Raw genomic sequence first — 25,542 nt, 5'->3', positions numbered from 1 at the left:
CTGGAAAAAATTGCCATCACGCACCTTCATTTCCTGTGAAGAACATTCCACTCCAGGTTTTAAAGCTGCAAAAGATAGGCTTGTGCTTTTGTTGGGTGCAAATGTCTCCGGAACTTTGAAGCTTAAACCAATGTTGGTGTACCATTCACAGATATCACGTGCCTTCAAAGGTCTAAAAGCCATGCCCCCAGTCTATTGGAAATGGAACAAGATGTTTTTATAGATTGGTACACAAATTATTTTTGTCCTACTGTGTTTCACTTCTGTAAAGAAAATGATTTGACAGCCAAGGCATTACTTCTCTTGGATAATGCCCTTGGACATCCTCAAAACCTTGCTGAAGTAAGAACACCATTGTATGTCAAGGTTGTTTACATGCCCCAACACAATATCACTTTTGCAACCAATGGATCAGGGGATTATATCAATCTTCAAAGCCTATTACCTCCGTATAACATTTATGGAAATGGTAAGAGTCTTGGGCACTTCAGGAAAAACTATTAAAGACTATTGGTCATCATTCGATATTTTGAAGCGCATTAACAACGTCAAGGCAGTTTGGAACAAAGTGTCAGCAAAGTGTTTAAAAGGAGCATGGCGAAAACTTCTTCCAGCATTTATGCATGACTTCGAGAAATTAGAGCAAGAGAAGAATGTTACTGAAGATGTATCAAGCTTGCACTGGGGGTGGAAATGGACAATATTACAGCTGAAGATATGACAGAAGTCTTAGAGAGCAATGATAAACCGCTTTCTAATGAAGACTTAAAAGAATTAGCCAAACAATTAAGTCAACATCCAAAGGAGGAGAAAGAAAATGAAGAAGGTCCTCTGAGAGATATAAAAACAGTCGATTTATAGCGTATCCTTGCAAGCATAGCGACATTGACTGATGAACTCTGCAAAAAGGACCACGATTGGGAATGGAGTGCGAACGTAAAAAGGAGTGTAATTGCACCTATTCGACCTTACACTGAACTCCATAAAGAAAGAAAATCTAGGCAGTTAACACTGGATACTTTTTTCAAAAAAAATGCAGGTGATCCAAAACCAGGACTTCAATATAGAAATATGTAATATCTTTTCAAAGTTTCATATTTTTTTAATATAATTTTGTTTTGTTTTCGTTATTAATAATTTTATTTTAACAAATATATAAGTATGTATTATCAAAGCTTTAAATATAATAATGTTATACATATTTCATGTACATATTTTTTGACTGCGCGTTACATAACTTTGTACCTCCAATTAAAATTGGGTTCGTTTGATGCCGATTCAGTTTAAGCCAGTTTTTTCAGGAACAGAAGTGAGGCGTAAACCAAGGGCTGCTTATACTGATAATACAAAAGCAGTCAAGAAATGATGTAATTTAGAGTTTTCATGTCAGTGAGGATTACTTTGGTGATATATTCGGTGCACAGGTTTGGATTGCAAGACCAGAAACAATAGTTTCAACCATGGGAATGAAGCGTAGTATCACCCTGCTGGAGAGGCTGTCCAATTTGGCACCGTTATAATGCCAAACTACTCGTGTGGGTGTGACTGTCTAAGTGTTGTTGCATAGGGAGGAGATGAGCACTAGGTTGTGGTCAGAATTACCTAGGGGGGTCACTACATTCACTGCATATTTGGAAGGGTCATTGGTAAGGAAGAGATCTAGAGTATTTGGTGAGTGGTTCTTCGGGTTATCTGGTATTCTGATCGGATTGTGAACAATTTGTGTAAGGTCGTTAGTGATGGCAAATGTTTCAGCATCTCTGCCTGCAGGATCTGTACAACTGGAAGAGGAAAGCCAGTTGGTGTTATGGAATTTAAAATCACCTAGGGATGATTTCACTTTTAGGAGAGTGGAACTAGAGAAAATCAACTTTTAAGGAGAGGAAATTAAAGAGCTCGGAGAGGTTGGTGGTATTAGGAGAGCAATAGAGACAGCAGATGAATTTGATTGAGTGGAGGAGGGATATTTTTAACCAAAGAAGATCAAAGTTAGGCAATTCTAGGTTAGGTGCTCTTTGGCAGGGTATGTCAGAGCAGATATATGTGCAGACACCACCCTTGGGTCAAAAGGAGTTAAATAGTGTATAGTTTGGAAGGTTGAGATGGATAGTGCTGGAGGAAGGTGAGATTTCAGTTTCTGTTAAAAAGAGTAGGTGGGGTTTGGTGGACTGCACATGCGTGGACACTATTAAGGTTGGAATTGAGACCACGGATGTTGGTATAGTGGATATGCAAGGTTCTGTGCGGCATGGATTTGACTGCAAAGGTGTTACACGTTTCCTATGCAGTTTTTTTTTCCTGCATACTAGTCTCCTTGGTGGCTACTAGTGGCATCACTTGACTTTTGCACTTGTTTGGTTTGTTTGTAGTCTCTGATCCAACTGTTATTTCTATTTTGGAGTTTTTCTTCTAGTTGTCTTTGGAGTTGGCGTCTTTGTTCCCTCTGGACAAAAGTTAAATCAGGTCGAGTACGTATGTGCGATTGGGGGCAAGTGTCCTTTAGTTTGTTATTTATCACAGTCATTAATTTGGATGTGTTTGTCGAATGTCACAGGTCACTTTCACGAGATATGGAAAGTTTGTTCCATCCTTTGTTTTGTTTATGGGGCCGAAACGATGGAATTTAACGATATTTCTGGGATCAAAGTTGAATTAGTCTGCTAATTTGCTGATGTCTTCTTTTAATGATTTACCATTTTCTGCCGGAAAGTTCAGAATAAAGCCATTGAGTCTCCTGTTTTTGGCCTCAAGTGACTCATGTACTGTCGATACGATTAGGTCACAGAGTTCGTTAGCAAGCACAAGTGCACCTGCAATCGACCACTGGTTGTCGAGTATCTCGAGTTTAGTTTCTAACTTTCAAATTTTGGAAGATAAAGTATCAATCATGATATTAAGGTGTAGTTCGAGGTTTTCAACTTTTCTGTCTAGGTTCAGAAGCTGTTTTACAGATGGAAGGCACATAGAATAGAATAAAGGTTGGTTGAAATCGATAAAAAGCTTGTGCAGCGATTCATCTATTTTCGCACAGGAAGTATGTAGCCAGTGGCAACAGAAATCGCACAATATACCTTTTATTCTTTCGGTAACTTCGGATTTGTAGCTGCAGCACTTCGTATTGTCATTTGGTCTATGCTGACAGGACTCGAACAATCTTTCGTTGTTGGTCTTTGTTGCCATCATCTTTACTTTGCATGGTAGGCATAGTAGGTGCTTTCACATGGCTGTTTTTTGATTGTATAAATAACTGATTCGAAAGACTATGGGTACTTACAAATTGTGTAGAAGTCATTGGCTCCTTAGTTTCCGTTTACCGATTGTTTTGCACAAAAAACACTTGCAATGTAACTTATTCACAGGCCACCTTTAAAAGAGGTAGCATCAGTAGCATCTACTACAGGACGGAGGGTAATTGGGTTTATGAATTTTTGGCAATTTATAGATATGGGGGAAGGGACTAAGCGGTATGAGTTTTTTTTTTTTTTTTTTTTTTTTTTTTTGTTTAACTATTTCATGAAGCCAAAATGTGACATTTTTAAGAAGACTTTTCTAATGTTTTCTTTTGAGAATTAGTGGAACCATAATCCAGTGGTCTATAAGTAGTGCAGTCTCTGAGCAATATATTCTGATTATTAAAAATACAAACTTATTTAATACTGACCATTTACAAACATCTTACATTATAGCCTACCAGTTTCGCCAGCAAACTGTCTAGCTTTTTCAAGGCGTTTACAGAAAGACATAAATACTAGTAAATGCAAATTGAAAGAAACATAAAAATGTTGTCAACAAACTAGTAGCTAAGGTTACATGTTCGCGTGACAGAGACTGAAAGGACTTATTGTTCTTATTCATTATCATGCATGCGTGTTTGTCGTAAACGTGTAATGTGGTTACTGGCTAGCTGTAGTTCAGATGGATTTAGAGAGAGGATCAGGTTTTTCCACGATCTGTTTAGGATTGCACCCTGATTTCTGTTGAGGTTTCCGCCAGTTATTAACACTATTGTGGCTTCCTTGAATAAACGATATCTGTAGTCGTCATCCAGTTATGGCATGGAGATATACTTCTGTTGTGGTTTACATCACCAACATGTTCTTTTTGTCTGATTTCTAAACTCCGTGAACTTTGTCCGATGTAGGCAAGACCACAGGAGCAAGGAATGTAATATACTCCTGGATATTTGTAGAATGGCACATTTCTGTACGTCTGACCACACGATAGAGTGGCAAAACAGCTCCATGCCATATCTGGATGACGACTACAGACATCATTTATTCAAGGAAGTCACAATAGTGTTAATAACCAGCGGAAACCTCAACAGAAATCAGGGTGCAATCCTAAACAGTTCGTGGAAAAACCTGATCCTCTCTCTAAATCCATCTGAACTATAGCTAGCCAGTAATCACATTACATGTTTACCACAAACATGCATGCGTGATAATGAATAAGAACAATAAGTCCTTTCAGTCTCTGTCACGCGAACGCGTAACCATAGCTACTAGTATTTATGTCTTTCCGTAAACGCCTTGAAAAGGCTAGACATTTTGCTGGTGAAACTGGTAGGCTATAATGTAAAATGTTTGTAAATGGTCAGTATTAAATAAGTTTGTATTTTCAATTATCAAACGACCAAATATGTTTAGTTTATATATATATTCTGATTATATTCACTGGCATTGATCTGCAGTAGAATTACCTTTATCAGCTCTAGTGACTATTATGCTACTGTCTTCTCATAATTCACAAAGAGAGAGTTCTACTGGGTGGCAAAGATACTTTTCTAGATACTCTAATTACACATTGTTAGATCTGAAATGGGCAACCTCACTTACAATGAGGTCACCCATCAGAATCTAACAGAATATGCCCCACTAAGAGAGCATACTTGTCCTTTCAGCAATTAAGTTCATGTCATAGAAGAATTAATATCATGATCAATAAGATGAAAGAAATATTTAGTATAAGTTTTGATGGATTTAAATTAGAATTCTAAGTGTAAAATAATCAAAGAGTATGTGTAAAGATAATTACTAGTGATTTATAACTATAACTACACATGCAAGAATGTCAGTACACTGCCTAAGAGAGGGCAAAGGTCGCTCAAATGCCACCGTAGTATTCTAAGCGCCCATGGGTGCTAGTTCGTGGAAAATATCTAGAGGCACGCGTTCCCGAAAATGGAAAGCCCCAAATGGCGGTGCGATGAGGTCACCCAGTCGGGGACAAATCGAAAGGCCGAATATGCAAAATCTAACTCGAAAAGAGGGCGCTGGAAAGGGAGAATATATATGCAGAAACACAGGTCTGGAACCCCCCATTTGTTTGTTCCAGTCTTCTCTCCATTTGCTCCTCAGTGGTCAATGATGGCCAACTCCTACATCCCCGGAGTTGAACTACCGTAAGTCCCGGCAAGGCATCGCAGCAAAGTACGGCAGATAAAATTGCGGGCCATCGGCAAAGAAAGTGCACCAATGTAATTCTTGAAGAAGTGAGCGCCAGACTCGAAGGATACATGTGATTCCCACGTGGCAGCAGACCTTGAACAACAAAGTTTTCCACTAAGAAGAAAGGACGGAAGGAACCCTGAAAACCTGTGCAGAGTAGATAAGTACCTTACATATTCTTTGTTCCTTAAACATTAGGATTATTGTGAACAGAAGAAATTTTGTGTTTCAGAATGAAAAATGAACTTTAAAGATTAAGCAGATTATAGAACATTTTGAATCTCATTAGACTGACTGTCCGAGAATCATGAATTTGTTAAGAACCAATGTTTTAATCCATACGAAAAGGAAACAAGATGTGTTTTGTGACTAACAAGCACCTGTATATAGTAATTTAACCATTTGAAGGAAACATTCTATGTAATTAATGAGAAATTTGTATATTTAAGGTATGAGAGAGTGAGTGAAACCTTAGATGATTTTAACTTAGTATTGCTTACATAATGTCTATGTCTTGTATTACTTATGAGTTCATTAAATATGTTTCATTGTTTCATATGTGTGTGATCTGACCATGAAGACTAACTCTTACCACTCATAAAAATTACAAACCTGTTAATCTGTATATGCACGCAGGGATACCCAAAGTAAGTTAAGAAGGAAGGGCTACAACTGCAAAATTAGAACACCTACATCCTCTGATTTAGTTGTAACCACATTAGTGGCATCTAATTTCTGTGACCCTCCCTAGGTTAAGATATACTCTGTACCAAAGCTCACGCTGGCACAGTATATAAATTCATCTGAGAAAAAAGGGGATGCCTCACACAAGTTAGAGAGTAAGTAATCTAAGGGCCCATAATTGATAGATGAAGTTTAGAAAGAAGAAATAGGAAGGAAATTAGAGTGAAGGGTCACGAATGAACAACAACCATAGCAAAGGCAACATAGAAAAAGAATACATAACAACATCTTCCCAATAGCTCCCTTTCTTCCTCAGTTTACTGAAACCCATTCACACAGAGAGATATATAGACTAACTTTCTCATTAACCCCACTTCAATAATATGGTGTTATTAAAATTCTTGTTAATAGATTATTAAATACTTAAGTAATTGACAGCATATACTAGAATATAAATTAAATCAAACTTTAATATATACTTTCCAATCTTTCGGCAACGTCACGTTGCCATCTTCATGGGAACTTAAGATAAAGACACGTGCACGCAAGTACTACACAACAGCAAATGAGAAACGAAGCGAGGAGGCTACCATTTTCCTAAAGTCCTGATGGTGCCCCTAGCAGGCTATATTAGGTGTTCTTGGCTTTGGGTTGAAGTTTTCCTGATGTATGTTTCCCAAATTTGGGACAGTCTCATGCATCCAAATTTGTTGAGATTTGGCATGTTCCAAAAGGCTGAGGCTGATTCCATGAATAGTCTTTCATATTTGAACTTGCTGCGGTGTATTACTGTGGCTTTCTTCCACCTTATTCTGTAGCAAGTATCCAGAGCATGGTCTGCGAGCCCAGAGTGGCTGTACTGGTGAAATCGGATGTAGTCCTTGTGTTCTGAGATCCTGATATTTGCTATCCTGCCTGTTTGGCCAAAATAGGACAATTTACAGCTGCAAAGGACCTGGTATACACCAGGTAGGTCTAGGGGAAGTGGTTGGTCTTTAATGGAGCAGATAAGGGATGCCAATTTTCTATATGGTCGGTAATAAGAGGTCAAGTCATGTTTTTTTAGGATTTGTGATTTAGGATCTTGTTAATAGCCTCTAATCTCTGCTCTACTGAGAATGAACTTACTACTTAACTCTCCTTTATTCACCAGACTTTCCTGTCCAATGGCTACAATGACACTGGACAGGCCAAAAAGGTCCACAAATTAATTGTTCCTCCCATCTCCTTGCATCCTTCTCAACATGCTGACTATAGTAATGCTATTATTGTTCCTCATATCTGGTGCACCTCAGAAAAAAATAGTCAGAACTCTAAAAAAGTAAAATCTCTGCACAATATTCAAACCTTATCTAAAGCTGGCTACCCTCATCTGCTCTCCCATGGATCATCTACTTCCTCTCTCTATCTCTCGCTTGGTTCCAGGTGTGAAATATGGTTATATTAAACTCCCAAAGATTTGAGAAACTTTAATTCTTAGGCCTGCCACCCAACACAGCTAAGGCTAGTCAACAGCACCCATAGAGGGTGCTCCTCAAAGGACTTTTGGCTTTCAGTGTTATCTTTTCTGCTTACTGTTTGTGGAGATCTGTGTGTATTTTGCAATTTTAATATTGTTTCCCCTGGTGATGTTTCAGTGAATGATATGAAATATAGGAGTGATTAAATGTGTTGTTTAATTCTTTATGTGCTGTATTTATTCCATTAAACCCCATAAAGAGTTCAAACTTATTCTTGCAATTCTCTGATGCTACAGTATGATTTATAGAACCAAGATATCCAAGTGTAAAATAAGCCTATAGGCTTTTTCTATGACTATACAAATTATGTGTTTAATGGTTAGAGAGAGAACAGCCATAGAACTCTATATGGTTCTATAACTGTTTTACAGGAGTAAAAAAATCTTGCTACTTCTATATGAGCCAAGGAGTACCCAACTCCCCAGCAGTCTCTAGAAATAATAATAATAATGAGGGTACACATCAAAAACTATCGATGATAATTATAATATTATCTGTGAAGAAAATCATCTAAAAATTAAATTTTTTGAATTGTGACATGGGATGGAACTAATAGGTTAATATTGCTGTAATCACGGGCAAAAAACTAGGATTATGTGGCTGGTATATCTATTAATTGCATGTATTCTCTGGCTGGCTTGTAAGATAAGAAATCTAAGAAGAATTCTACAACTTCCATATAAGCGTGGTTAATTAACTCACCATCAGCTGGAAAGCTTTAAGATCCTATAAAGGTTCTTCAATTCCTAGATGGGATTTGAACCCATGTCTTTCCATCCAAAATACAAAATTAGCGTTTTGTACAAACTGCCAATATTAAATAAGTGCAATTTTAAGTATCCAAATTACATATTTGTTGGTGATAAAATACTCACTCACTGTCATTTCACAAATATAAATAAACAGCATTTACATACCACGGCATCATGCACATATGTAACATCAACAAATGGTATTCCAGCAAAAAAGAAAAAGGGTGCATAGCTGCTTTTCAAGTCCCATCCTCCTATCCTGTGGATAAAAATAAATAAATAAATAAAAAATACTGCAATATTCTAAATTCAAAATATCATGTTTGATTAATTCACATTCCCATCAAGACTATAAAAAATAAAAAATTTTCCTCCCTCCTTCGACCAACAGACTGCAAACAGCAACTCGATTTAACAACCACATACCCACTAACCAATTAGAAATAAACTGCATGTGCAGGTTATTTATTGGTTAACAATCAGTTTATTCCTGTCACTGACTAAGAAACCAAGTTGAAATCCAGTTATCAAGTTATTATCATAAAAATAAACAAGGGATTGAGAATTATATTTGGACAAAACTTCTAATGTAAAAAAAATTGGTTTTAATTTTTAATATAATGGTGATACATAAGTTGAATGAGGATATTTCCTGGGTTGCAGACTTGAGTTCATCTTTATGTAAAAACTCCCAAAAGGCTCAGAGTTAAATCACTTAAGGAATTGACAACATAGATATGAATATAAAATTTATCTCTTGAGATGTTACAATGACCTTACTTCTCAAAATTATGTATATGCAACCTTTCTTCTCCTCAAACTTAAGTATGGATAAACTATGCAAATTATCTCTTATTATTCCAAGAACAGCTCACTATATCTCTTCTCTGGTTTTTCATTAAAAAAATATTAAAAAATTCCTGAAGACATTGGATATAGTTCGCCCACCGATTTGAGGTCCCTCGACACTTCTGTGCATCTCAGAAAAAGAAGAATCCATTCCGATAATAGGGTAATCAGTCCGTATAGTGGGATGAGTTGTTTATTATTACCGGTCGGAAAATTAACTTCTCTTTTATGATTATTGTAGTTAACTATGTTGCTTGTATAACAGTTGGAAAATTTTACCTATAAAGCATGTGATTTCGCGTGTTGGCGACCAATTCGGACATCCTTCATTTTTTTCTCCCCTTCAGCATGAATCGACTATTCTTGGAAAGACGCGAAGCAGGGACCTGGAAACGGTGGGCGAACTATACCAAAAAAAGTCTCTTAATCTGGATGGTATGTGCCAATTAAACTCAAAATGCGATCCACAATTAACAAACAAACAAGTAAGATCTAGAAAACTTAAATAGTTTCCATTTATTATATTATATTCTACACTGTTGGGTTTGTAATTTTCTTAGTCTCATCTGAAATATGCATAGATCTTGCTTATGATACAATAGGCAAACTCCTCCATAATTCTTGTACACAGTTTCATTTAGAGTGCTTTCATTTCCTGTACTAATCTCCCCTCCCCTTTTGGAGACTGGTATAATGAGGACTTTCTTCCAATATTTTGGAATTCAACTTTTCAAATCCGGTTTTCCATAAGATGTAGTGCAATCACTGTAAAATCTTTATCCTGCCATACATAAAAGCATTTCAGATCATACAGTTTCAAGTATCATTTGAAATTTTTTCTGATTTTTCTACCACTGCCTATTATCTTGTTATAGTGCTTGTTATCTTAAATAAGAAAGTTTTGAAGAAATTACTGCAGACAACCAGAATATGTTTAGCTTTTAGATCACCTTTATGATATAAATTACTTCTTTGACACTCATCAATTTCTAAGGTTTTTTTTTAATTCTTCCCAAAGTATTTTTATTTCTTTTAACTTGCTGCATCCACAGCAAGTTAAAATAAAAAACTGCAAGCACATAAAAATGAGAACATTCTGTTCTCATTTTTATGTGCTTGCAGACAACCCTATCACATGCTTTCTTGATGAGTCCATCAATGTTGATCATCAGATTATAACATTCAGTCTCTACAGACTTGGAAAGCATTCAACAACAGAAAAGTGATCAACTTTGACCAATTTATATCCTTGGCAGAAATTCTTAAAGTATTTAACATTAGCAGAAAATTTTAATGAATTAAAATATGCTTAAGTAGTTAAGGCATTTAAAGTAGGTAATGAAGCTTTATAAATATTGTGACTTAGATGAAGTTGTTACTACTGTATTTCATTATAGAGGACTGTCAAGTAATTTCCTAAAATTTCTTTCCCACTCTATTTATACAGCAATCCCATCCATGAAAGACTAAAGAAAAATACAGTAGGTGTACAGATTCACCTATAGTAGAACCAAGGGTTAGGTGAAAAGAAGAAATGAAAATTGGACTAACAGTCACGCCACACCTGATTATTGTGTTTTCACATTATGTCCTCATGAGGGCTATCACTATCACTAAAAAGCACATCTCTTCATTTGTGTGCTATTTAGGCATAGTGATAGCCCTTCAAAAATAGCAATCATACTACATTTAAGCCACAAATAAAGAAATTTTAAAAATTGCTTACTTGGGATGTATTTTTTGCATGGCACTTCTCACATAATTCTCATAAAGACCCTCTTCTTTCCCATTAGGATGTGGAACATCTTTCAAATGAAAATCATCATAGTCTTCAAAAGAGAAATTTCCATTGTCACTTTCTGGCAGGATAAGTGTAGACACATTTCTTTCATGTGGAAAAGTAAAGATCCAGGCATCATAGACTGTTTTAAGCCCCCTTGACCGCTCTTCTTCATTTGGATTAGGGACCTGTAACACAGTAATCAAATGGACTGCTAAGCACAATATAAAAGTGAAGCATTTTAAGAAGTAAAGATGAGAACTAACAAGCAGTTACATTAATAATGAAAAAAAAAAAAAAAAAATTAACAACATGTAACTATCTATAATGATTATTGGATGGCGGATAGCATTATTACTACTATCCACCATCCAATAATCACGTTCACATACAAGAGACTGTTCATACTAAAGAACATTATTATACTTAGATGGATATGAAAATTGACTTTTCTTTACTCTTTCTTTAACAAGTTTCATCTGTTTAGGAAATCACGAGAGGATAAAAGTTGTTCACCATACAGCAATACAGGAAATGAATGAAGAAAAAGAATAATTGTTTTTGTAAGTATGGACTATGAAGAGCTGCTGCGTATGTTAAGATTTAGAGGAGAATTCATATGGATAATGACCTTGGAAACATCTGAAGGAAAACTGCAGGCAACAATAAATGAATTTTTGTGTGCAAGAAAATGGAGCAATTCAGTAAGAGACAAGTCATTAAATTAACCAACTGTTCTCTGTACTAAATTTGAATTTTTAGGGAACTCTTTTACAGGAACTACCCCAAATGTTGTGGTGAATTTGTTAGTTTGACAGATCTGTGATTTGTACTGAGTTAAATTGTTTAGAAATAAAGTAACACCTCGAGTGAAAGAAAAAAAAACTAATTTTTTAGATGCTAAAGAGGCGATACACTTGCAATAGATTTGCGCAAATAAAGACTAAGGTAAGATTTATCATAACCAGACTTATCTCATTTTGTTCAGAGATTAGGTGATATCAAAAGTAATACTGGAAGAAATTGGATTTTTTTTTGTGAGAAATAAGACAGGATTGGGTTTCGAAAGTACTGCGGTTTCTGTTAGAACCCTCACTGAAAAATTGATTTAGATATCAGAATTTAGGATTATAGAAGTAGATACGCCACTTTTTAGTGACTCGTGTAATGCAAGTTTTGGCAAATGAGAAAGAGGAATGTAATGATCAGTAAAACTGCACAGTGGATTAACATTCAATTGAACAATGCCATTAATATACAAAAGAAAGAGTTTGAAGATAAAGGTCTACCTATCGTCATGCATAATGCATATCCGGAATGAAAGAGAAAAGAAAGCTCAGAATATAGTTGCAGATTTAAGAAGATAAACCATACAATTGGAGCTTAATCAATAGGGCTTGGTGCCAAAAGTGCATAAAAGTTATTAATAATAAATATCAAAATATATCAGCTATTTCAATCTGAAAACAGCAGACCATCATGAGTGAGATGTGACAAGTTCTATAGGTAACTAATAACTAATGGATTTCTCATTCGTGGTATAAGGTGCAAGCTAGAAATTGCAATAGGACATTTCTAAAGAAGGAATGTTGTTTAAAACATTGTCAATTTAAAACTTGTTGATAATAAGAATCTCCCCTACTTTTGGTAAAAAATTACAATCACTCTGATTTAATTTTGGGCAATGAAATAGGACCTCAAAACAATTTAAATAATTTGTTTAATTTAAAATAATGAGAGATATATCTTATGTGGATAAAACATATCTCTGACCAAATGATTCTCTGGTGTGTGTCAACTCTGCATTATGCAAGACATGGCTTACGGGATTTCTTATAGTGCATGTAAAATGAGTATTCTTTTAGTATCTTCTCAACAGAATGCCTGGCATGTTCAAAGTATGAGAGATAGTATTCACAAGGCCGTTTGTAAACTCCTGGGAGAGATAGCAGCAAAAATTTATCCTTGGTAGATGGTAATAAACTAGACAGTTTATTGATGGAAAGAAGGATAAAGTATTTTCTCATGAATGCTGATACCAGTTCTGAGATGCCTGTAATGTAGAAGATATGAACCCTATCATCAATGGCAGAGTTATTACAAATAGTTGGATTGCAAGTATCTATATGTTGGATCTTCCAGAGATTAAAACCTTTAAAGCTGCAGGATTTTTGATGGTGTCCAATTCTTGTTGTAGGTCATAGGAGTTAGGACAAATGAAGTGCACCCTGTTGAACAGATTTTAAGAGCACCATACTATTTCCAATACAAGAAATCTGAAAAGTCAGATTAACAAAGACTACAGAATCCTTTGGTTAAGTATGTCATATCCATAAGTGCCATTTATAATTTGAATGATAATTCAGAGTCTAAGGCCCTATACAATGCCCACATAAATCAGAATGATTGCATATCTTTACAAAAAAAAAAAAAGATTCCTATTGCAAGACTTTCAGAAGATTCTGATTCTCAACATTTTTTTAACAATATTTTACCATTAGTAAATGTGTTATTCCTATTTCTAACTCATATCATGAATGAACATGAAATAACAATAACAATAACTGTTTACTGATTCTTCTGAACTTGTCACACTTTGCTGATGAGGTGTTATTTTCAGATCAAAGTTTCCATGTATTTTGATCTTTCTTATCATTAAACTACTGTTGTGTTAAGTGCATTAAGATTATTAATCTTAGATACATCTAGAACAAACACTAGATTTCTTAAAGATAGATGACATTAATAAGAAAGAATTGACAGTGGCAAAATCCAGACAGAACAAAAGTAGTATGTTAATGGATTTTTCCATTACTTATAAAGAAATGAAGTGAAAGAGGATGTAATTTCATGTAAATTCCTAAGGATGGTAAAAATTTACCACCTTTCCCAGGAATAGGAAGAATATTGGCTAATTTCCAAGCAAGGATAAATACCAGTGGAATAAAATAGCATACAAAAAACCATCACACAAAAAAGGTCATCTGCAGAACACAAAGTGCTCTGGATTGGATTGGATTCAAGATCAATCAAAGAAATGCTACTGAGACCAGAAAACTTCTTGATATTGCTTGTACAAGATTCATCTAAACTATCATTTGGTTTTTCTGTTGAAAAGCCAAAGGAAGAATTATTTCAAGTTTGAAATGGCAGTACAATACATTTACCAAGATTACCAATGCAAGTTCTCTCTGGGGGGAGGCCCAGTACCCCTAGAGAGCACATCCCCTGGGTGGCGGATACGGGAGCCCACCATGTTTGTGCGTGCGTGTGTGTGTGTGTATATGGTTGGGTGGTCCAAATATACTGAATAAGGACTTGCGGACCAACAAGGCCACAAGGGGCAATCATCTTGATTGTAAGGGAAGTGGCACTCCCATGGACCCCTAGCTGGATCTATCCTCTTCTTCATCTACTTTGAGGAAGATCCACTCACTGTAATCTTTCCTAGAAGACCTTATCAGCCAACTCTTCTTATTTTTTGATCCTTATGCTATTAGAGTACTCAAGGGCCATGGGGCCTCTTCATTTCTGGCCTTACAACTATGCCCTCTCTATAAACCTCACTATAATTCTACTATAATCTACTATTTCCCCCTTCAATATACCCTATTCCTCCTATGGGTTTAATTTGGAAGAAGGCTAGTTCAGAAGCCTTAAGGTAGCAGCCCTACCACTGAACTATTCCATCGTCAGGCTAGTCCCCTGACATGGAGAACATAATTCTACTTGTAAGTTGACAAAAAAAGATAATAGGATTGAATCTATGGAAAACGACCCTGGAATGGAAAAGGTAAAACAAAAATGGAAACGATAAAATATAATACACATAGCAAACTGGAATGTAAGAGGAATAGCATATAAAGAAATAGAATTAGACTAGATATTAAATGAAAGAAATTTTAAAATAGCAGTAATCATTGAAACAAAAAAAGAAATTAAAAGGAACTATGAGAACCAAAAATTTTAATATGAAATACAGCAGAGTTGACAGAGACCAACGAGCACAAGCAGGAGTCATTATTTGGATCCATAACTCCCTTTCAAAACAGTTAAAACATTATAAATTATGGAATGAAAGAATAATAGAAGCTCGAATAAAATTAGATAGAGGTTATTTAACAATAATTGGTTATATGCCCCAGATGAAGGAAGAGAACAGGATAATATTGAATTTTATAATCAGCTACAAAATATATATAATAAAATAAATAAAAATGATTACGTAATTTTATCAGGAGACTTAAATGCTAGAATTGGAAACACGAAAATTAATAATAATATAGGAATACTTGGAGAACATACTCTAAACAGGAATGGTAAAAAATTGATTGACTTTGTAGTTTATAATAACCTAAAAATAATGAATTCCTTCTATAAACATAGAGACATACATAAATATACTTGGGCAGCAAGAGGATGAAAATCAATATTAGATTATTTTATATTAAATGAAAAGACATCAAAATTTTCACTAGATGGTAGAGTTTACAGAGGATATGAAATAAGCAGTGACCACTTCCTTGTTAAAATAAAATTAAGTTATCACCTAAATGGCTACAAGTAACAAGAACAGAAAGAAAATTTGAAACATTTGTTTATAAAACTAGACTATTGAATGACACAAATGGAACAAAGAAATAGAAAAAATTAAAAAATATAAACATAAATGGATAGAACATGTCCAAAGAATGAAAACAGAAAGATTACTAAAACAAGTCTTAAAGTACAAGCCATTAAGAAAAAGAAAACCAGGATGTCCTCTTAAATGATCAATGATGACTTCTAAGGCTGGAACAGGCCATGCTAGGCCTAAATCCTTGATACGCATGATGATGATGACCAATGCAAGTTCTCAGTGGTACAGTCTTGAGAAGATCTTTCTCCCAATTTCAGGATATGAGATTTCTATCTCCATTATAGTACCATCATTCATCACCAACCACAGCCTCAATAGAAACTGTTATGACAGGAAGATCAAACTCTCCGTTTCTTTTTATCCTCCCAAACTCCTTCATGAACACTGTTACAACTTGGGTTTCTTTTTTCAAAATTTTCTGGTATCTTCTGGGTCAATCCACTTTTTCATGGTCTATGCCTCAAATTTCACTTCACACATTGTTCTTCTTCTTCTTCTCGAATTTAGTCTCAATTATATGTCCAAACTTCTTCATCAGGAGTTCATAAATATTTCTTAAACACTTTCTAGTCCCAAAACATTCCTAATGTCCTTATTTCATCTTTCCTTGTTTTGGGCAATGTGGTCTTCAAAATTTTCAATTCCATTGCTTGTATTCTACTTGTCTCTTTTATTTAAAATAATGATCACTTTCAGGACAGCATACGTCTCCCAAAATAGAATAGACAGTCACAGGCTTATTTCCTGACTTCTACATAACCTCAAGAGGAAAAAAAAACCCAACCTGGTACATATACAATTTAATGCACATGTAGGGAAAAATAACACAGGTCAGATATGAGAAGTCATATGGAATAGATTGTGGCAATGGGGGGGGGGGGGAAGGTTCCTCAGAGGTGAAGACTAAAACAATTAAGATAATTTATTCAACATAAAATACAAAAGAGAAATTATTGATAGCATTATTGAAATTATTGATACTGCAAAAAATATGCCATCAATTAGAAAGCCATAAACTAATAACTTTGTAAAACTGGTAAAACCAAAGCTTTTTTCTTCTAGAAAACAATAGGTACCAGCTAGTAAAAGATGCCAATAGGTGCATCCTTTACTAGCTGGAAAAATTGAATAAAATGATACTGCATCTATGTGTAATTGTTAACAAAGGTGCCAGTACACCATACTGTTGCATATCTCCCAAAAAAAGCACTGGATAAAACTAATATTTAGCTATCAAATAGATCACTAACATTTAGCCATATTGTAATAATATTATTATTATTACTACATAACACCTCCAGGGAGTCCAACGATTCATCGAGGTTGAGTACCTACTCTACAATTTTATCTCCATCACTCCACTAACCACAACTACCTTTACCATCTACTACTGACCACCACCACCACTATTTTCCCAGACAATCGCAAACATCCATGCCCATAGCAGGATTTGAAATAGGATTTGATTTAGCCATATTGTAATAATATTATTATTATTACTACATAACACCTCTAGGGAGTCTAAAGACTCATCGTGGGAGAGTACCAACTCTACAACTCTATCTCCATCACTCCACTAACCACAACTACCTTCATCATCTACACTAATGCCATCTACTGTTGACCACCACCACCACTATTTTCCCAGACAATCACAAACATTCATGCCCACAGCAGGATTTGAAACCCCCACAGCCTTTTGACTAGAGAGCAGATATTCTAACCATTTGGCCAACCAGGCCAAAAATAATAAAACAAGGTAGTCAGCCATTTGTCCACAGTCCTTTACATTTGGAAAGGTTATGTCTCTGACCGGTTTGTATGCCTTGGGTGATAAAACCCAAGTGTCTGAAGAAAACAGAAGACGCTTTTTCCTTTCTGCTTCCAAATGAGACAAGCTAACTTATAAAGCCTTTCTAGATTAAAAAAAAAAAAGTCCTAGGAAAAAAAACTTAATCACAGATAAGATTTGATCCTGATCTACTTTTGATACCAAGTTGGGAAAGTGAGACTGGAGACAAAACCACTCAGCAATAGAAGCAGTTATTTATAAACCATGCAACGCTTTAGTTACTTGACACAATTTTCAGTGAAGCAAAGAAATAGCATTCACTCCGAGTATGGTTAAATCACTTATTATTACTACTTTAATTAAGTTTTATTATTATTATTATTATATGACCCTGTAACCCCTAGGGAGTGCATCTCCTAGGTGGCAGATAGGGGAAACCACCCCACCCTATATAATGTATATGTATATATGGTGGGGCGGTCCGAATATACTGAATAAGGACTCGTGGACCAACAGGGCCATAAGGGGCAATCATCTTGATTGTAAAGGAAGTAGCACTCCCATGAACCCCTAGCTGGATCTATCCTCTTCTTCATCTACTTTGAGGAAGATCCACTCACTGTAATCTTTCCTAGAAGACCTTATCAGCCAACTCTTCTTATTTTTTGATCCTTATGCTATTAGAGTACTCAAGGGCCATGGGGTCTTTTCATTTCTGGCCTTACAACTATGCCCTCTCTATAAACCTCACTATAATTCTACTATAATCTACTCTTTCCCCTTTCAATATACCCTATTCCTCCTATGGGTTTAATTTGGAAGAAGGCTGGTTCAGAAGCCTTAAGGTAGCTGCCCTACCACTGAACTATTCCATCGTCAGGCTAGTCCCCTGATATGGAGAACATAATTCTACTTGTAAGCTGACAGAAAAAGATAATAAGATTGAATCTATGGAAAACGACCCTGGAATGGAAAAGGTAAAACAAAAATGGAAACGATAAAATATAATACACATAGCAAACTGGAATGTAAGAGGAATAGCATATAAAGAAATAGAATTAGATCAGATATTAAATGAAAGAAATTTTAAAATAGCAGTAATCACTGAAACAAAAAAAGAAATTAAAAGGAACTATGAGAACCGAAAATTTTAATATAAAATACAGTAGAGTTGACAGAGACCAAAGAGCACAAGCAGGAGTCATTATTTGGATACATAACTCCCTTTCAAAACAGTTAAAACATTATAAATTATGGAATGAAAGAATTATAGAAACTCGAATAAAAATAGATAGAGGTTATTTAACAATAATTGGTTTATATGTCCCAGCGAAGGAAGAGAACAGGATAATATTGAAGTTTATAATCAGCTACAAAATATATATAATAAAATAAATAAAAATGATTATGTAATTTTAGCAGGAGACTTAAATGCAAGAATTGGAAACACAAAAATTAATAATAATGTAAGAATATATGGAGAACATACTCTAAACAGGAATGGTAAAAAATTAATTGGCTTCATAGTTTATAATAACCTAAAAATAATGAATTTTTGTAAATAAACATAAAGACATACATAAATATACTTGGGCAGCAAGAGGATGGAAATCAATATTAGATTATTTTATCTTAAATGAAAAGACATTAAAGTTTTCATTATATGTTAGAGTTCACAGAGGATATGAAATAAGCAGTGACTACTTCCTCATTAAAATAAAATAAAGATTACCACCTAAATGGCTACAACTAACAAGAACAGAAAGAAAATTTAAAACATTTGTTTATAAAACTAGACTATTAAATGTCACAAATATACAATGGCTATATGAACAAAGAATTAACCAACATCCAGATAAAATTAAACAAAATGAAGAAATAGAATGGCTTAATATAAAAACGATACTAAATGCAGCAGCAAATGAAAGCTTAGGAAAGACCAAAAAATTCAATAAAAGAAAAAAACTGAAGATATGGGATGATACAACCAAAGAAATAATCAAAATGAAAAAAGAAGCCTATCACAAATGGTTAAGCAGTAAAAGATTAGAAGATGAAATAGAATATAAAAGAATAAGAGCCATAGCTAAAAGAGAAGTCAGAAAAGACATAGAGAATCATGGAACAAATTGTTTTCCAATTTAGAACATGATTTATATAAAATAAGACCCAATGTATATAAGATTTTGAAACACTTAAATGCAGATACCAAAGACAACATAAAATTAAACACCAAATTGAAATTAGAAGAATTTCTAAATTTCTACACAGAATTGTGGACAGATAAATATTTAAAAAAAAAAACAACTGGCAAACACTTAATGAAAAGGAAATAACTAAAGAAGAATTGGAAATCAGCCTGAAAGAAAAAAGAAACAGGAAATCACCTGGAGAAGATAAGCTAGGTTCAGAACTGTATAAATATGCAGGAACAAGATTCAAAGAAAGACTCCTATTATTTTTAAATAAAATTTATACAACCGGTAACCCCCAATAGAATGGAAAAAAGCAATTGTGATCCCTATCTTTAAAAAAGGTAATAGAGATGACCCTAAAAATTATAGAGGTATAACAATACTAAATTCCTGTTACAAAATATATAGCAGAATTTTAAATAGCAAACTAATGAAATATTCCGAAAACTTTATTTTAGAAGTACAGAATGGGTTTAGAAAAGGACAATCATGTATAGACCCAGCCTTTTGCCTAAAATTAATAATAGAGAAAAGAAGAGAATACAATTTAGAAACACATAGTGCATTTATTGACTTTGAAAAAGCATTTGACAAAGTTAAAAGAAGCATTTTTTTAACATATTAAATGACAGACAAATACCAAATAATATCCTAAAAGCTATCATAAGTATATATGAAAATAATCACCAAATAAATAAGTATATATGAAAATGAAAGACAAATACAAAATAATATCAAAAAGCATTTTTTTTAACATATTAAATAAAAGACAAATACAAAATAATATCAAAAAGCATTTTTTTTAACATATTAAATGAAAGACAAATACAAAATAATATCAAAAAGCATTTTTTTTAACATATTAAATGAAAGACAAATACCAAATAATATCCTAAAAGCTATCATAAGTATACATGAAAATAATCAAATACAAATAAGATTAAATCATGAGCTATCTATTATATACGAAAGAGATAAACCAAGGGATCCGACAGGGATGTCCCCTCTCAGCAACTCTTTTTAATATTTACCTAAATGAAATAATAATAAAATGGAATAAAAATTTCCATCATGGTATTAAACTTTCTCCTACTGTGAACTTAAACACTCTCCTTTTTGCCGACAACCAAATAATAATAACAAATTCTGAAGATAACTTACAGAAAGCTATTTTATTGAAAAGAATAACATGTAAGAAAGTTTTGAAGCAAATAAAAGTTGAGCAGCTCTCAGATGTGAATTGTAGACCAAAATACACAAAGATTATTGAAGAAAAAATGAAAGAGTTTGAGAACAGGAATCAAACCTTGGATATTCAGTGGCAAGCCTTGAAGAAAGCCCTGATTGATTCAGGTAGAGAGGCATGTGGTGAAGTTGTCTGCAAGGATAGAAAAATTAGAACTCCATGGTGGACATAGGAAGTTAAAGAGGCAGTGAAGGAAAAGAAGAAAGCATATCAAAAAGTTCCTGGCAAATAAGTTAGCTTGTGCTCTTAGAGAATACAGAGACAAATGCAAGAATGCTAAACACTGTGTAAAACTAGCTAAACAAAAGTCATGGAAGGACTTTGGCAAGAATATAGAAAATAATATCAAGAAGGTGGCAAAATATTCTGGAGATTGTTGAAGAAGCTTAGGAATGGAGGAAAGAGTGCTGTAAAAGAAATTAGCGATGATAAAGATGACTTGAAAACGGGAGAAAAAGATATCCTTGAAGTATGGAGTAATTACTTTGAAAAACTGCTAAATGGAACAAGCAGTGATGACAGCACAGTGGTAAAAAACACTGACCAGGCATACAGTCAGGAATACATATCCATACTTGAAGTAGAAAAAGCCATCAAGGCTTAAAATGGAAAGGCAGCAGGAGTAGATGATATTCGACCAGAAATGCTGAAGTATGGTGGTATAAAAGTCTTACAGTGGCTGCACTGCAAAGTTCAGAAAGCCTGGACAGAGGGACGAATTCCCGATGATTGGAGTAGAGTTCTCATAGTACCCATATATAAAAAGGGAAATAAAACTGAATGTGAGAATTACAGAGGTATTTCCCTGCTAAGTGTTCCTGGCAAGATCTATGCAAGTATACTTGAGAAACGATTGAGAAGAATTGTGGAAGAAAAGCTGGGTGAAGAACAAGCTGGATTCAGGCCAAATAGAGGCTGTGAGGATCAGATCTTCACTTTATGACAAATAGTCGAAAAAGCATGAGAATATAACAAAGATCTGTATTTAAGTTTTGTCGATTTGGAAAAGGCATATGACAAGGTGCCAAGAGAGAACCTATTCAATACGCTACAGTTATATGGTGCAAATGGGGCATTATATCAAGCAATACTTAGCCTTTATTTCAGTTGTAAGTCAGCAGTTAGAATTGAAGGAAGTACAGAAAGATGGTTTAATGTTAAATCTTAAATGTTAAAGAGGATAGAAATATAAGATCTGATAACGTTGGCTTGACAACAGACTGATTTGGAGGAAAACTGTAGATAGGAAGTTAGTAATGTGTAATTTTTTCATGTAGTACTATCATATCCTGTACACCCCCTTGAGGGTACATGGCAGGAATTTGATGATGAAGCTATTTTAGATCTAAATGAGATAATCAAAGATTATGGTATGATAATATCAACAGAAAAATCAAAAACTACGGCCTTTAAAGGACAAGATCTACCAAGCACTAAGACAGTAATAGATAACAAGATCTTAGACCAGGTGAATTCATTTAACTACCTAGGTGTGAGACAAGAATGTACATTATCCCCTCTGTTATTCATAATCTATATGGATCACATTATGAAGGAAAGTGGTATTAAACATGATATCAAAATTGGAGATGTTAATACCAGCTCTTTGCTTTATGCGGATGATGTTATACTTCTAAATAAATCTGCTACAAGTCTGCAAGATTCTCTGACTAAATTGAATAACTGTTGTAACAGATATAGTATGAAGGTCAGCATTAAAAAGACAAAGACAATGAAAATAGGCAGAATCATTGAAAATGTCAACTGTGTTGTGAATGGAGAACCTGTGGAACAAGTAAAACATTTCAGCTACTTAGGCACGATTTTTAGTGAAGATGGTAAATTCAATATAGAAATAGACAACAGAATCCGCAAAGCTGGTATGGTGGGAAGTCAATTGAATAAATTCATATGGAATAAGAGAGAAATTAGTCGGAACACTAAATTAGCTGTATACAAGACAGTGTTCAAACCAGTTTTAACTTATGGATCTGAGAGCTGAGTCAGAAGTAAAACACTTGACCAAAGACTAGAGACTGCGGATATGAGAGTCCGGAGAAAGATTAGAGGCGTGAACAGAGATCATCAATGGCAATATCATATTACAAACGAGGATATTAGGAAAGAACTTAACATTGTCAGCATCCAGGAATGCGTTAGCAGAGCTAATCTCAGGTGGTACGGTCACTTAAATAGAATGGGAGAGGAAAGATTTGCAAAACCAGTGATCTCTGCCAGGTTGGCAGGAAAACGACTCAGAGGAAGACCAAGATATAGGCGGATTGATACGATACAAAGTGCCTTAGACGATAGAAATATAAGATCTCATAATGTTGGCTTGACAAGTAACAGACTGATTTGGAGGAAAATTGTAGATAAGAAGTTAGTAATGATGTAATTTTTTCATGTGGTACTATCATATCCTGTACACCCCTTGAGGGTACATGGCAGGAATTTGATGATGATGATGATGAAGCTATTTTAGATCTAAATGAGATAGCCAAAAATTATGGTATGATAATATCAACAGAAAAATCAAAAACTATGGCTTTAAAGGACAAGATCCAGCAAGAACTAAGATAGTAATAGATAACAAGATCTTAGAACAGGTGAATTCATTTAACTACCTAAGATGTATGATCACATATGAAAATGAAAAAGATATAAACGTAAAAATTGCAAAATATTTAAAAATAACAGATGTAATTAACTCTATATTTAAACCAAACCTAGTTCAAAAACAAACCAGGCTAAAAGTATACAATACATTAGCCCTACCAGTCTTAATGTATTCAAGCAAAATCTGGACAACAAAACAAAAAGACAAATAAAGATTAATAACAGCAGAAATGAAGTTTATGAGAAAAACTGCAAAGTATACCCTATTTGATCACAAAAGAAACAAAGAAATTATGAAAGAATTAAACCAAGAACCAGTAATAGAAAAAATTAAAAAATATAAACATAAATGGATGAAACACGTTCAAAGAATGAAAAGAGAAAGATTACCAAAACAAGCCTTAAAGTACAAGCCATTAAGAAAAAGAAAACAAGGACATCCTCTTAAACGATGACTTTTAAGGCCGGAACAGGCCACACTAGGCCTAAATCCTTGATATGCATAATGATGATGATGATATGACACCTCCAAGGATTACAAAGATTCATCGAGTGAGAGCACCTACTCTAAACTCTCCATCTCCCACCACTCAATCCACCAACTACAGCGAACCACATCATAATACATTACGCTCACCACCACTAGTATTTTCACAGACAATCACAAATATGCATGCCCACGGTGGGATTTGAACCCACAACCTTTTGGCTGGACAGTGGATACGCTAACCACTTGACCAACCAGGCAGACACTAACCTTTACAACTCAAAATTATTCATAGAACAAGGGAATTTATTCATTACCTAAACTGGTGCCTTCTTCAGGGTTAGAGCATCGAAACAAATATAAAGATCATGAAGTTAATTAAATGTTGAAAAAACATTACAATACAATAGGTAAGCTTATGCCAGACTAAACATAAAAACACATGGCAATGCATTAGCCATCTGCAGTTAGTGAGAGAAGGTGATTATTGGCAAAACTGAAATCTAATGTTCAAGGATTTAATCAGAGATATCTGTATATTACTTAAGGTCAGTCCTTGTTTTTTATTCGCAATGTCACACCAGTGAATGAAACATTACCATAAAAGAGGAGCTATTTGGAAGAATTACAGGATATAGATATACCATGTTGACACAACTAGTGCTTCTGAGATGAAGGCTAAAACAATCAATAAGATAATTTATTCACCAATAGTGATAAATGAAAGGAAGAAACAATAGCTATAATATTTCACAACAAACACAATGGTAAGTATCCTGAATGACAGGCAACTTCACATACAGTAATATAAGCAAAATGTGAAACAAAGTTTCGGAAAAATTTGGAGTTAAGCAGGTCTAATAATAATAAATTACCTACAGAATTTCTGCAGAGAATAATATTAGTCATCCATGAAGAATGTTAGGCTCTAACTTAAAGGCATGCATAAATGCATGCCTGCACGCACAAAGAGAGAGAGAGGCATACTGATTATATTATTCTTGACAGTGATATCCTCAAACAGGTCATGAATGCAAGAATATACAGGGAATTGAAAAGATAATAGTTTTGAGCAATATAAAAATATTTGAACACATAGCCTGTTGCTGAAGAGTATTCAAGTGGATACACTCCAGACAACAGGGCTCGACTGTTTCATGAATGTCCATGTCTTTAGTAGCAGATGAATTTCACTGCCTAGTTTGTGACCATCACCATGCATATTGAAGTCTTGAAGTGGCTTGCACAACAAAGTTTCATGTTTGGTTACTGGAACAGCATGTCCTGATTCGTCCAGCAATCCCGGTAAGTGAATTGGTGTGACATAGGTACCTTCAGGTTGCTAAGTTGTCTATTACACTATGTTCTCCTTTTTAGGGTAAGCAGTTCCAGTAGGGTTTGTTCCTTTGCAGAGTTCAACCAAACAGAATGAGGCCCCTCTCTCTCTCACCTATAGAGGGAGCAAGGAACACCATTCCTGTGACTGATCTTTCTTTTTGATTTGTCTGATGATGTGCCTCTGTCACATCCCT

At 34.6% G+C, this 25,542-nt stretch overlaps 1 protein-coding gene across 1 annotated transcript in view; it reads right to left on the bottom strand.

Annotated features, from left to right (window-relative positions):
• The window catches only part of LOC150097811 (N-acetylated-alpha-linked acidic dipeptidase 2-like), a 309,838-nt gene that overhangs the window by 69,893 nt on the left and 214,403 nt on the right, over positions 1-25,542 (bottom strand). The window contains exons 11-12 of the mRNA XM_090406796.1: positions 10,979-11,220; positions 8,569-8,662 (exon numbers count right to left, since the gene is read on the bottom strand). Coding sequence (XP_090262922.1) covers positions 8,569-8,662; positions 10,979-11,220 — 336 coding nt within the window. The remainder of the gene's footprint in view (positions 1-8,568; positions 8,663-10,978; positions 11,221-25,542) is intronic.

This window comes from Typopeltis vanoorti, chromosome 17 (assembly GCF_054136105.1).
Source record: "Typopeltis vanoorti isolate ZY-2024b chromosome 17, IOZ_Tvanoo_1.0, whole genome shotgun sequence".
Taxonomy (NCBI): domain Eukaryota; kingdom Metazoa; phylum Arthropoda; class Arachnida; order Uropygi; family Thelyphonidae; genus Typopeltis; species Typopeltis vanoorti.
The sequence above is the reverse complement of the archived record's forward strand: the minus strand, read 5'-3'. Positions and strand labels throughout refer to the sequence as shown.